General features: G+C 42.6%; 2 protein-coding genes across 9 annotated transcripts in view; one reads left to right on the top strand and one right to left on the bottom strand.

Annotated features, from left to right (window-relative positions):
- NBEA (neurobeachin) overlaps positions 1-13,806 on the top strand; it is a 582,506-nt gene that overhangs the window by 371,538 nt on the left and 197,162 nt on the right. For all 8 annotated transcript variants that reach the window (XM_058670864.1, XM_058670863.1, XM_058670859.1 and 5 more), the window contains one exon: positions 9,266-9,402. In XM_058670864.1, coding sequence (XP_058526847.1) covers positions 9,266-9,402 — 137 coding nt within the window. The remainder of the gene's footprint in view (positions 1-9,265; positions 9,403-13,806) is intronic.
- MAB21L1 (mab-21 like 1) lies at positions 11,919-13,051 on the bottom strand. The gene has a single exon (XM_004577540.2). The coding sequence runs from the start codon at positions 12,996-12,998 to the stop codon at positions 11,919-11,921; it is 1,080 nt and encodes a 359-aa protein (XP_004577597.1). The 5' UTR covers positions 12,999-13,051.

Raw genomic sequence — 13,806 nt, 5'->3', positions numbered from 1 at the left:
AGAGGTAATGAGAACCTGGAATAAATTACTGGCTGCAATGAAGAGTGTAGGACAACTGCAAAAACAGAAGATATCATATAGAGGACTTTAATAATTAGCTAGTTGCAAGGAGTAGGAATGGCAAGAATCTTGCCTGTGAGAAGACTGTTATAGAAGTTATTGACTATGTTTGAAAGTGTGAAGCAGTGTCTTGAGAAAGAGAGAAATAAAAAATGATTGGCTGAGTTTGTTCTGTTAGATATTCAAAAAATTGCAAAAAGATGTGAAGGGTTTGAAATTTGAGAACCAATTGGTCATGGAGTTAAAAATCTCTAAGGTCACCCAAGGAAAATGAGAACATAAAAGAGCAGTAAGCTACATTCTGATCCCTATCAGGAAGCAAGGTCAAGGACATGCAGTGTAGTCCATGAATCCAACAAGCAAATCAGGTGATAGAATGACAAGAGAATCTCACACTCAGAAGTCAGGGACTCTGATCCACATATTCCTTTTCTTCTTATTTTTTTTTAATTAGTTAATTTGAAGGCAGAGAGAAAGAGAATTCCCATTTGTTCGTTCACTTCCCTGAGCCAGGCTGAAGTCAGAAGCCAACAATCCACTGCAGATCTTTTACTTGAACCATTGCCTGCTTTCTCTTCTGTCTTCATTAGTGAGGAAATGGAGTTAAGAGCAAGAGGCTGGAATCAAATCCTGCTACTCTGCTCTGGGCTGTCACCATCTCAATGTCATCTTCATGGCTAGGCTGAACTCCTGCCCCTGGCATTTTTCAAAGTGATATTACTTGGAATGTAGGTGTTTTGAGAGGTACAAATGAAGAAAAAGTTGTGCAAAGTGCTTGGAAAATTCTGGCTTTAAAACAAACACACTACACAGGTTGTTTTTGTTTTTATTAACAGATTTTCCAAATCCTTATTTTTTCTAATTATTATCACTGAAAGGCAATGATAGAGATAATAAGCCTGTAAACTTTACTAAGCAATATGTGTTTACTAAGCACTTTGAACTAACGTGATTATGGAGGAGATGATGAAACAGTGAGATGCTGAGTAGCCAAGAGATAGAAACAAACCCACGTCGAGGCACTTTTTGAAAAGGCAGGGGTGAGGAAGAGCTCCTCAGAGAAAGGAATACCAGGGGCCAGGGAGGGTAGGACCGACAGAATAAGTAAAGAGAGTAACTGCCTCGGACAGGAGGAAAGATGGGTATTTCTGAAAAGAGACAAAAATGAATGCAAATGTGGGAAAAAAATGTTTAAATAGGGAAAGACATTAAGATAAAAGGCAAACAATTAGGAATATCTTATTTATCAGGCAATCAGCTTGGATAATGTGCATAGGTTTATTTTTCTAGGGAAGGGCTATGTAATAATCATCTTCTTTAAAAAGATGTGTAACCCCCAACAGAGCCACCATCACTTCTACCCTCTGCAGTTACTGAGTTCCAGGCATTGATTCCTTAACCTGACATTTCAAAGTTACGTGTACTCCTTCATTTTCAGCTCACACTGCTTCCCTTTACACATCCCACTCTCTAGCCATACTTCCCCACTCATTGATGTGTGCGTGCGTGTGTGTGTGTGTGTGTGTGTTCAGACTACTATGGCCTACTTTCAACATTCTTTCCCCTTCCCATTCGCCTGTCCAAACGTACCACAGCTCATTTCAAATTCTACACAATCATGCTGTCCCAAATGCTGTTCCCACACAGAAAAGGCTGGAAATAATCACAATTTGTTAATATCCATAGAAATTTCTTGTGTTCCACTTCTTAGTAGGAGGCAATATGCAAAACAGTTGAATACATTGACTTTGGAGTGAAATAACCAGGCTAAAATCCTTTTTCTACAGTTTACTAGTTGTATAAACTTACTGAAATTATTCCATCCCTAAATCTCCTGTGCTTAAGCTTAAATGAATGTAAGGGTAGTTGTCATAAATTAATTCATGTAGAATACTTTACACAATGCTTAGTTTACTTTTCTCCCTTATGTCACATCTATTCATGTGTACTTCTTATCTTTGCCCTATATTGTAAGTTCTTTGTGGATAAAATTTGTGTCTTATACATCACTCTAGTCTTTCCTAGTGCCCAGAATAGCACACTAGTCAGTAGCTTTTGACTACATGAATGACTGTATGAGTACTGAGTTAAATATATCTCTACATAGCTCATTTACAAAGAGGGAGTAATTAATACACCAGGAAAACAGTGCAATTTTCCTGGTGTATAAATTTTGATGCCATTTAACAAATCATGGTGCAAATGGCAAAGACAGTGCAACAGACACAGCCATTGACACCAGCTGCACATTCTGTGGTTCCTGAGGTGGATACATTAGATGAGATAGGGAGAGATTTCCAAACCCAAGACATGCAAGTCCTACACTCCTGATCAGCAGAAAGTAGCTACAGAAGATGTGATGAAACTGTATCCGTCACAACCCTTAAAAGTAGGGATCAGAAATTTTAGGAGAGAATGAAATGAGACAGGCAGGTTAAAACTTAGAGTCGTGAATTGGAAGCCATACCTTCCCCCCTCCCCATGTAATAGTTACCTTATTGTCAATCAAATGACCCCTTCCCCAGATTGTATGCCCCCTCACCTGGTACTGGAGGGCATTATCATGTGAATACTCCCAGACCCACACACCAGGCCAAGAGGTATGCCTCTCTCCCTGTGGACACAAGATTAAAGTAAAAACAACATTTTTCCACCATTCCTCTTTTTTCCACTCTATCCCTGCATGTGTTTTTGTGATTTCTTCATCTTTGAAATACACTTGAGGTTAAAAAAATGGAAATAAATGGTTTACATATGATATAGCTAGAATAACAGACTATAAATCTCATAGACTTTTTTATGTTCTCTCCAAAATGCAGCATCATTTATACTTTTTATACACTTTTTGAAGTCAGTTCCATAAAAATACAAAAAAAAAAAATGCATTGTTTTCAATGACCTTTCACTATGATACATAAATACAGAAATGCTGTGTGTATTTTTCTGTTTACTCTTACATAAACACAAATGTCCTATTCTGTTGATAGATACTGTGTTAGGACAAGAAAATAATACCTGTGTCTTACCTGTCTTATGCCAAATGGGAGAAACAGACTTCTAGTCATGTAAACTAAGTATATTATATTCAATATTTTATAACTGCTACAACAAAGATGCCCAGGAAATCATGGGAATACAAAGGCAAAGTATTTAGTCCAATATAAGGGCACAACAACTTAATCTTACTTTAAATCATATCCTCTGGTTTATTCACTCAGCTAGTCTAGTAGGAATTTGCTCTTCCTGATCATTAAGTGATATCCTAGTGCCATAAAAGAGTCATACCCTTCCAGGAGGTGAAAAATGTATTCCATATGTTGAACTAAATGTAATATAACTAGAAACACAAATCTCAGCTGACTCACCTATTAAATCAAATGGCAGAACAAATTATCACACCAAACATTAAAACTACCATTGCTTTTGAGTATTTTTTGTGTGTGCCACAAAATAGCTTAATGCTGTTTTATTCATACTTTGTAAGCTTTCTTTTCTATAAATTCACTGATTGTGTTTGCAGAAAATACACTTGTTTTTGTTGGCTTCTTTTCTTCTTTGAGAGAGATGGACAAAGTGCTCCCAAATCCTGATTCACTCCCCAAATGCCTCTGAAGGCCAGGACCTCTGTAGCTGAATCCATGTCTCCCCTGTCAGGGACAGGAGCCCAATTATTTGCACCATCGCTGCAACTCCCAGAGTCTGCATCAAATGGAGCCAGGAGTCAGAGCTAAATCTAGAACCGAGGCAGTTATGTGGCATGTGGGCATCTTAATGATATCCTAACCTGCTAAGATAACCTCTCACCATCGCAGTTTCTTATGCCATAAGTAATTACTTGTTCTACAAGTAAGTTACAAAACAATGTGGATATCTCTCAGTATTTTAATTATAAATATTAAATAAGATTGGATTTTTAAATGTTAGTGTAAACATAGGTTCTCTACATTGATGTAGTTGATAATATGCTAAATTTCAGTGTTAAATTGCTCATATATTTACACTTTATTTCCATATCTATTTTTGACTGGTAAGTTGAAATTTCCAGAAGTATGTTTAATTTGATCTCAAAAGAATAGTTTTGGGTTGTAGGCACCTTTCTCATTTTATACAATAATCTAAGGACACTAGTGAACTGTGGAGATAATGGGTCATGTTATCTCAATCTTAAAGATGGATTGTACTCAAGAATTCACCATAGAACATCAAGAAACCACTTAGGCTACACAGTGAGCCTTTGTAAAAATTGGTTTGATAGAATAGTTAAAATGGATAGTACTGGGATCTGTGAGTGTGTGTGTGCGTGTGTGTATGTATGCGCGCACACATGTTTGTGAAAGGAAGCAGTGCCTACATTTGAACTTATAACCCTTATGGTAAATATTCTAATCTCTTCACAATATCTTTTTCTCATTCCAATAAAAACATTATATAACTACATGCAAACAAAAAAAGTTTTGGAAAATAGCAGAGGATAATTATTGTAATAATTTATTTGAAAAGTAATATCTTCTTTCTTGCTATTATTTTTTATTCCTTGAGGTATTTCAAATGCCTAAAACCCAGGAAACTATCTTGGATAATAGAAACGTAAGATTTCCTGCAGTGGTTTTCTTTTTCTTTTTTTTTTTTTTTTTATTTTCTTATTTTTGGGGTGGGGAGGGGGGAAAACCCTCCCTCTCCCTGAGGTACGTACACAAGCAGACATTAACGCAAACACCCCCTCTTTTTGAAATGCCTAAAGCTTTTCCTCATATTCCAAATCAAAGTTCCAGCCCTCTCCTGTTCTTCAGTAATTTATAGAAGTCATTTTAAGGTTTATGCTATTACTTCTATGGGGGAAACATTTTAAAGTTAACAATAACATACTTTAAAATTATTTCAAGGCACTGATAGATATTTTAGATATGTTCAGTAGCTCGCACGGTGAATTATTTCCCCTCAATATTTATCACATCACAGAAATACTTATAAAAATATATCATTGTGTCACCTTAAATTTTTAAAATAGTTATACTGAACTTAAACACATTCAAGTTAGTTTTAATTCTAAATAATGTCAGTATTTTAAGTTTAAGAATATTACTAGCATTAGCCAATGTTTGTTATCCCCAAATAATGGTCTTTTACATATTCTAATTGGCAATTAAATGTGGTCACAAAGTAATTGAGGTTGGAGACAATCTATATAGATCAGAAAATTTTTATTAATAGTATACTAACGTTAATAGATCGTCAAGTGAATCTAAAATACATTGTAATTTCATGCACCCTCACAGTATTTTTTTCCAGTTGAAAGCCATCAGATTAATTCCAGCAATTCCAATTTTAATTAAACTTCAACTTTTTCTCCACATATATTCATTGTCATGCCTTATGTTCAAATTTAGACAAGGTTACCATGATTTGAAAATTTTAATTGACATAATTGCCTTTTAAAAGCTGGAATGCTATTGACCTCCCTATAAAAAATGACTCATTTCTCATCTACGGAAGAGTGAGGCAGATTCTGCCCTTTGAGAACTGGCCTGACCAGCTCCGTGTTGTTGGGAGATTGCTCAAGTTCACAGCTAGGCCATGGCGCTTTGTCGTTGGATGTAAACAGCCATAACAGAGCGCCAGCATCTGACAAGGGCACATGATTATTATAGGAAACAAAAAATAATAATTTTGTCTAAGAACAGACAAAAACAAGATCTTTGTGTATGCCACACACAAAAAAAAACCAAATACCCCCTCTCCTGGATAATTGGACTAACTGCTGCTGCTTTTCACTTGGTGTTATATCCAGTCTTCCCTTGCTCCTTCCTCCAGATAAGCTCTGTTAAGATACCCAATCACGGAGTTATCCCGATTCCCTGACAGCCCAACATAGAGCAAATCCCTGCTTTCTGGAATCCTTCCCCCAGTCGCTACCCTGATGCCTTTGCCACCCACTGCCACCCACTGCCACCCTCTGAGGGTGGCCAGCCTCCTTCACCAACACTCACACAACCTGGGTTCTAAAGATTGTCTGTAGCCTTCACTGAAATGAGCAACAGCTCAGCTTGGTGGTCTTTGGCAAGAGAACGCTGATACATCCATAGCCCCAAACTGTGGAAACCAGGCAATTAGAGTAAAAATGTAAGAGAATCTTCTAAGCTGTGAGCTTCTATTAAAATGTCAATGTATCGTTCTTAAGATTTCTAGGCTTGGAATTTTGATTTTCAGCAGAATAATTCAAACCCACAAGTGTTTTATCTACTTTTAGAATATATCTGATGAGTAGTTCCCTTTTCAAATATAAAACATGTGTACTTTCTGCTGAGTCCATACTGAAGTTTACCAGCTCAACTGATGGTAAACTAGGACTCTAAAGTCATTTGCCTTCTTTTAAAGATTCTTTTCATCATGCTTGTGATATCTTTGTTCTAATTTAGATTTTGAACTAACAATTAATGCTCAGTAATACCCCTACCCTTCTAAAAATAGTCAAGGACCAATATATGTAGACATTATATTGCCAACTGTAAGATGTAAATAACATTAATTTCCCTCTTATTGCTTTAGATGGTGGAATTTTAAATCATTGCATGCATCAATACAGTGGGAGGAGGCTTTCATTTGTTTAATCTTTCTTTTAATAGCATTATTTTACTTCTCTCTGTATTGAGGATATTATTGAAATTTAGCCTTTCATTATTATAACAGGAATTGATATGAATATATTCAGACTCAGTCTCCAACTCAGAACTCCAAGCAAAGTTCAGGAGGCTAAATTTAAAGCTATCACCTTATCTTCTAAACTTCTAATCTTCTAAATAGAATCAGCTTGATCAATATACCAGTGGCATTATTATTTTTCTTTTTTTCTGGAGGGAGGTTCCAGGTTTTCAGATAACCAGAAACCACACAGCAGATCTGCAAGTTTGTGATTGTGCCTAATGTAAACATTTTAATATTGTATCCCTAAAATCCAGAGGCTCCCCAAAGGGGATTAAAACATAATCCCCTCTCTCTATTGCTGTAGTGGATTAACTCCGGCTCCAACAAAAAGACTCAGTGCTCCTTAAACATGCTATGGAACTGGAAGTTGTAATTGGAGATTTCCAAAGGACGACAGGGGGTGGGGGGGATGCCACACCATTAAAGCTGAATATGGCATGATGCTGCTTTCTTACAGAAGGGTCAGCTCGGAACCCTTTTATAAACTCCCAGAAAACCTCAACTCCGTAAGCGAAATTGGAGAAGAATCAAATGGATGTAGCGTCCCCTTTGAGGAAAATGTGTTCCCCCTTAAAAGTCCATGGGATTGTATACTTAGAAGTCGTAATATGTTTCAGTAAATCAGCTGGTATGGTTTTGATAATGTGTTTAATGATCTTTTCTCAAATTCTCCCACTTCAATTGTTTGGATGTGTTAAATTACTTTGGAAGGGAAAGAAGCGGTTCGCCATTTTTAATGTTGTTGACCCTTCTCCAAATGGCAGAAACGTCTGATTTCACCATAAATCACTAGCCCTCTGTGGAGAAGGAAGACTTGCTGAGGTTTCAGCAAAGGCCCGCGAGGTTCAGGACGACCCAACACCTCGGCAGCGGAACGCCTTCCCTGGCTCCGGGGCGACAGCAAGCCGCGGGGCTTCCCCGGGAGGCCCGGCCGCGGAAGGGTTAAGGGAGCTGTTGGAGCCGCCCGGGCGCTGGGCTGGCGGAGGCGGGCGCGCGAGGCGGGAGGCGCCGGGCGCGCGCACAGACCCTCCAATAAACACAAAGGAGGGCCTGGGGAATAGAAACCCAAATCCACTTGTAATCGTACAAGAGATTCGGGCATAATTACTTGAGCAACCTAGATTAAGATTGATGAGCCTTTAAAGTGGCGCTTCAGATCGACCGCCTCGCCCTTTGGAAAAGAACAGCCTTGTGGAGCCGAGTGGACCCCCGACTCGGGCTCGGGCTGCGCGGCGGACCCTGCCCACTCGAGGCCGAGGCCCGGAGTCCTTGGGCGAAGCCCCGTCCGCGTCTCCTAGGGAGCGGCGGGGGCAATCAAATGAGGGGAAAGGCCCGGCGGTCCCGCTGGCCCGGGGTGCCTCCTGGGCGTCCCCCGTCAGCGGGACGGGGTCGGCGGTGCCGGTCTGTCCCGGCGGCCACAGCGGTCAGGGTTCGGTATGTGCTGCTGCGGGGACCGCGGGCGCCGCTGTCCTCCAGAGCGCGCGGCCCGGCCGGTCCCCGGGTGGTGGTCGCGGCGTCGGGCCCTCCCGGGCCGGCTCGCTGGCCTGCGTTTGTCCGGGGCGGCAAGCGAAGCAGTGAGGTGAACGCGTGATTTCTGACATCCACGAAGAGGGCCCACCCTTTGAGAGATTTCCAAGGGAGGGGGGATTCCAGTAATCCGCCTTTGAATTCGCACACTGAGACGTGAAAACCCTGAATCTGAACCTGGATTTAGTTTGAGGGAATTCTAAGTGAGCACCTAGTAGGCACGCTTCCTGAAAATGTCTTTCCTAAGCGTAGTTCTCCTTTCGCAAGTTGAGATTGGACGCTCTGGGACACCTTTTTGAGAACCGTTTTCTTCACGCGTCTGCCCTGTGCGTCCCTGGTGTCCGCTTGTCTGTGAGAAAACGCGCCCCCGAGAACGCCCCCGAGAACGCCATCCTCTTCCACCCTAGTCCTTGGACGTCCTTGGGTGGCCAGGGCAGCGCGACCAGGAGTGGCGCGCCTCTGGACGCCGCTATAAATTCGTCTTCACCAAGAGGCGAACCCCTTGGCGGGGAGGACTGTGCACTGTCTCCCTGGCCTTGCCTTCGCCACTCCCGCCTGGAGGGCCGAGCGAGGCGGCCTCGCGGGCCAGGGTCCTCTGCGGCCGGTGTCCGCTGCGTGGCTCCCCGCGGGCAGAGTCCTGCGACCCCGGGACGCATTCCGCACGTTTAAGCTAGTCAGTGCCAGAGCCTCACCAACCGAGTGGGAGCTTCAGGCACAGGTTGCAAACTCGCGCATTAAGGCTCTTCTGTTCGGTATCCTGAGTGTTTGGGGTTTGATCACATTATTTGTCTCTAGTCTCCATGTAAGGTAGTGGCATAAAAGCCAAGTAGCCCTCTCCCGAGAAAAGAACTTGCCGCATTCGTAGAAACAGTTTTTCCTAGTACGTCTTTTGAAAAATAAAAACCTGTGGTACCCTTCCGGGAGGGAACAAGAACAAACCCAGGGGGCTCAGCCTGACTGTACCCTTGTCTTGCAGGCCCAGTGGTTCTCAGCACCCCGGCGCAGCTCATCGCGCCTGTAGTTGTGGCCAAGGGGACCCTCTCCATCACCACGACAGAAATCTACTTCGAGGTAGATGAGGATGAGCCTGCCTTCAAGAAGATCGACACCAAAGTGAGTCCACGCGATTCCGAGTAGTGGCTTTGAGGCAGGAAGTGGCTAGCAATTTTGCTAGGTTTTAAGTGATGGTGGGGGAAGGGGCGTTTTCTTGTCTTTCTCTTAGACATTAAAATGAATGAAATGACTTGTTCTTTTATGAAACTGAAAAATATCATGGTTGCGTTGAAGTCTTGCGTTAGCAGACCGTGCACCTTTTGCCCAACCTCCACTCTGTGACTTTCTTTGTGTGCACCTGGGCTTGTTTCGAAGTTACCCCAGTTGCTTCCAGATCCCTAGGGTACAGCATCTCAGGCTGTCTGGGAAGACTAGGGAAAACCCTGCGAAATGTATTAAGAGTTTTTTATATTTCCAAAAGTACAGATTACACTGTGAATTATTATTTATTCAGAGTACAAGGAAACTGGAAGAAGAAATCATTTAAAACTAAATCCATTTGTATTATACATCCATTTTTCATCTCCTGAAATAACAATGGATTTTACCTATGGATTTAAGAGAAAAGGAAACTGGGACTCTGGGAAGTTTTCATCATAAATATATTTACACGCTACATACTGTTGCTCACATGTTTAAAGGTTATATTCTTTAGGTGTAATGCCAGAAACAACCTACTAAAACTCATACATATCGGCTTGGTAAATCTGGTTAGGTAGACTTTGGATAGCTGAGTATTGGGGCGATTCTCGCTTGAGCACTTGCTGCTGAATCATGCTACTATGCAATGCGTAAACTTTTTTTTCTTGAGGTTAAAAATTCAAAAGCATTAAAAGTCATCTTAGCATCATTTTGCAAAGATATTCCTGTAAGGGATTTTTCAGAGACACTTATTCTAAAACAGTTAGTAACACTTCCTTAGATCCAGAACTTTATTATTTGTATTTAATTTATATAGAGAAATAAAGCCTGATTGACTACTGTGTGAAGCATAGCGAGTGGCATCATAAAATGTCGCACTACCTGCCTTAATGAGCTTCAGGCCCGTAGGTGATGAGCCATCCCCACACCTGTTGACTGTTAAAATGCTGTAAAGGATGGACAGAGGATTCCTTTCACTTCCTGCTTCTAAAGCACTGATTTTTAAAACTGAATTTCAATGTGCTGTGTTTGATTCTAAATAATTTAAGCTGTCATTACACTTTTATCATTAGCTTGACCTATAAAGGAAAAGACAATTTTTAAAATTATGATTAATTTATCTTACTAATGGAGCCTGTGTTGCATAAAGTAATGTTTGACATAAAAACTGTTGGTCAGAGATGACCTTCATTTTATTAGTTTTGTTTCATACAAAAATTTCAAAAGACCCGTTGTCGCTTTATTCAACTTATTTTTTGTTTTTTTTTACTTAATCTTCGACTTTTAACTGAGTAATCTCTCCTGTCATAGATTTTTTTTTTCTGTATGGCATCAAAAAGTCCTACTGAAATTCCCAACAGAGGGGCAAGCTTTCAAGTGTAGATTTAAATGAATGGTCTTACAAGTGAGCTAGAAAATGGACATGGATTATATTCTGTAGTTACATAAGAGTAAGTTTTTCCCCATAGTTTAGTCTTTTTTTAATGATTTCTCCAGCATATTTTTTCAAAATGTATAATGCATTCAAGTGTTTCAGTGTTTAAAAATGGAGCTTCTAATAGAAAAATAAAGTGAGACACACTTGTACTTTACTTCATTTATTAGCTTCTAATTAAATAAAAACCAGCAACAAATTAAAATCCAAACCACAAAAATTATCCAGTGTATTTCAAGTGCATTTTTCAAATATATAATTCAGATATTCAAGCGTTATTATATAAGCTGAATTCAGATTTCTTTGAATATATTTAAATAACATTCAAGTATATTTATGGAATGTTAGAGAAATAGAACAAGCAATATATTTGAAAGAAAATGTAAACTTTTAAAGTTCAGACACTTTCAAAGACAGGTAAAAATGCCAGGAAGGAATCTACCTTTCAATGGTATCTGTTGGTGGAAAATGTCTGGGAGTATCCAAAAATGGCAATTTAAAATCTGTTCACCAAATCACAAAACACCAATAGCCACACTTTCAAAGACAACGTGAGATCACAATATTTGTTACAAACCAAAATATACATCACTCTTGGCTTCCGATGGCATATCCAGACCGCGCTTTACTCACAGCCAGATGCACTAAGTCCCCAGGATTGCTATTAATCCTTTGGTAGTTAGGCAGTCTTCTCTGTGGTCTTGCACGACAGCCTGGCTCTGTTCCGGGTGCTGCTGGGGGACTTTTGCAAGGAGAGGTGAAACCGCCGTAAAGGGGTCTTGTGTTTCTCGTGGGTTTGGGGTGTGCTCCGTCTGCTTTCCCTACTTGCTCTCCCCTTGGAGGAGTGGGCGAGATGATGCCTAAACATTGTATGATAGTTCCTTTTGAAGGAAGGAATCGTTTGCACTGACAAGTGGCATATTAGGAATCTAACAGGAAGTTTATTCGTAATCAGGATTTGGAGAAGAGGAATCATTTCGCCTCTGGATTAGGTCACCCTCTAAAGTTTTTCCAAACTTTTCGGGTTGGTCAGGATCTCTCTTGCCAGTCGCCACGTTTGTTTGGCAGCGTTTTCCAGAGCCGAGTGAGGTTTGCCTTGAAAGAGATCTAAGTTGGGTAGGAAGTAGTGGGGACACCGCCGGCACTGCAGGCAGGAGATGAGTTGCAGCAAAATCCCATTCAGCCGATCGCCGAGGCAAGACTCGTCCCAGTCCGACTCCCGGGGGTGCTTTTCACACTCGTAGGAAACCAGAGTCTTCATATGGTAGTTGTTGAGGGGCTGGCCGGGCAGTTCGAGGTGCCGATCCCGTAAGGTCTTGAGGATGGAGAGGCATTTCTTTCTGCAACCCCCCATCTGCAGTCTGTTCTCGGCTTCCGCGAACTGCAGCACCCAGGCGTCGCTCTCGGCCGAGCTCTGCTTGCCGGCCAGGGAGTGGCACTCCTTGGACAAGAGATTGAACCCTTCGGCTTTGACCTCCGCCACCCGGTTGGGCCCCGGCCAGGGGATGTGGGGCAGCGGCCAGTGGGCAGCACTCCTCGGCCAGATCCCGGTGCATTTAAAAGCTGGTGTGATCTGCACCACGTACCTATCTCGGATTCTCAGTTTCACTTCGCTGGTGTCTGCCACCATCTTTACCACATCCCGGTAGCTACATTTGTCTACTGCCTGAGCTACCAGCGTCTGAAACCTGGACCGGATCTTGCGCGCCGAGAGGTAGCCGGAGGCGGTGATGAACTCCACCCAGAGGGACATGCTCCTTTTGCGCCCGTCGCTCAGCTTCAGCACCGCGCAGCCAGGCAGCGAGCCGTCGTCCACGAAGTTGAACACCCCCATTTGGTTCAGATAGAGCACCACTTCGAACTCGGTGGGAGAGATGACCTCGAGGCCCTCATAGCGATTGTCCATCTCGTTGAGAGAGCTGATGAAGCGCGGCTCCTGCACCTCCACCTCCTTCAGCACGTCGGAGACTACTTTGCAGACTTCCCGGATAGTTTTGGCAATGGCAGCTTTCCTGGCTTGGCATTTCTCGTTGTAGTACTTATTCAGGTGGTAGACCAGCTTGGCCTGGGCCGCGATCATGTTGGGGCAGAGATCCGGATTGTACACCGGAGTCTCGCAGTAGGCTGTGGGATCCAATGCGGCTGCTAGAGCTGGAGCCAACTTCGGTGGAGAAACGGGCCGAGGCGCTCAGAAACGGGTTGCAAGGGTCTCCGAGGTGCGCGGTGGCGCTCTCCCTGCTGCCGCCGCGTCCCCTTTCCTTTTATCTCGGAGCCCTTGCCGGGCTTAAAGTGAGAAGTGGTTCTCCCCCCTGCGCTCTGCCTCTCTTCCTTTTACAGAATCCGCGCGTAAGGGAGACGCACGAAGAGAGCACCTTCTCCGAAATAAAAACAAAAGTTGCGCTGAGACCCCAGCAAAGCTCTTCCGGTAGTCAAAATAATCACCCCTGTTCGTGTTTATTTACGCTCCCCCGTACTCATTGTGTGTGCAGGACGTTAATGAGATGGAGGAGAAGTGTGCTGAGTGTGCGTCGGGGCGAGTGTGCGCGCGTGTGTGTCAGAGGAAGCCGCTGTCGGTTTGTCTAAGAGCCCAGATGCACTCGTGTGGAAATTATAAAGGCAGGGCCAGGCAGGCGGGCGGCCAATCGCCACTGGGCTCGTCACGACAGCCTCCTTCAGCTCCAGCCCGGCTAATTAATCCCCCCTCATGGATGTAGGCACACAAACTAAAGGTAGGAGGCTGCTGTCTGCAGAAAACCGCCCAGGCCACCTAGACAGTTTGGAAATCAAGAGGAATCGCTCAGCTTTGGTGTTACTTGAAGCATATTGACGTTTTGAAAAGACTTGGCAAAGCGGCTCTCTTCCATACTCAAAACCTGATTGTCTTTTTA

This window comes from Ochotona princeps, chromosome 12 (assembly GCF_030435755.1).
Source record: "Ochotona princeps isolate mOchPri1 chromosome 12, mOchPri1.hap1, whole genome shotgun sequence".
In the NCBI taxonomy this organism is placed as follows: Eukaryota; Metazoa; Chordata; class Mammalia; order Lagomorpha; family Ochotonidae; genus Ochotona; species Ochotona princeps.
Note: the sequence above shows the minus strand (reverse complement) of the source record. Positions and strands in the feature narration are given on the sequence as shown.

Coding starts and splice junctions, on each gene's coding strand:
- MAB21L1 (XM_004577540.2), bottom strand. CDS start 12,998: ATGATCGCGGCCCAGGCCAAGCTGGTCTACCACCTGAATAAGTACTAC.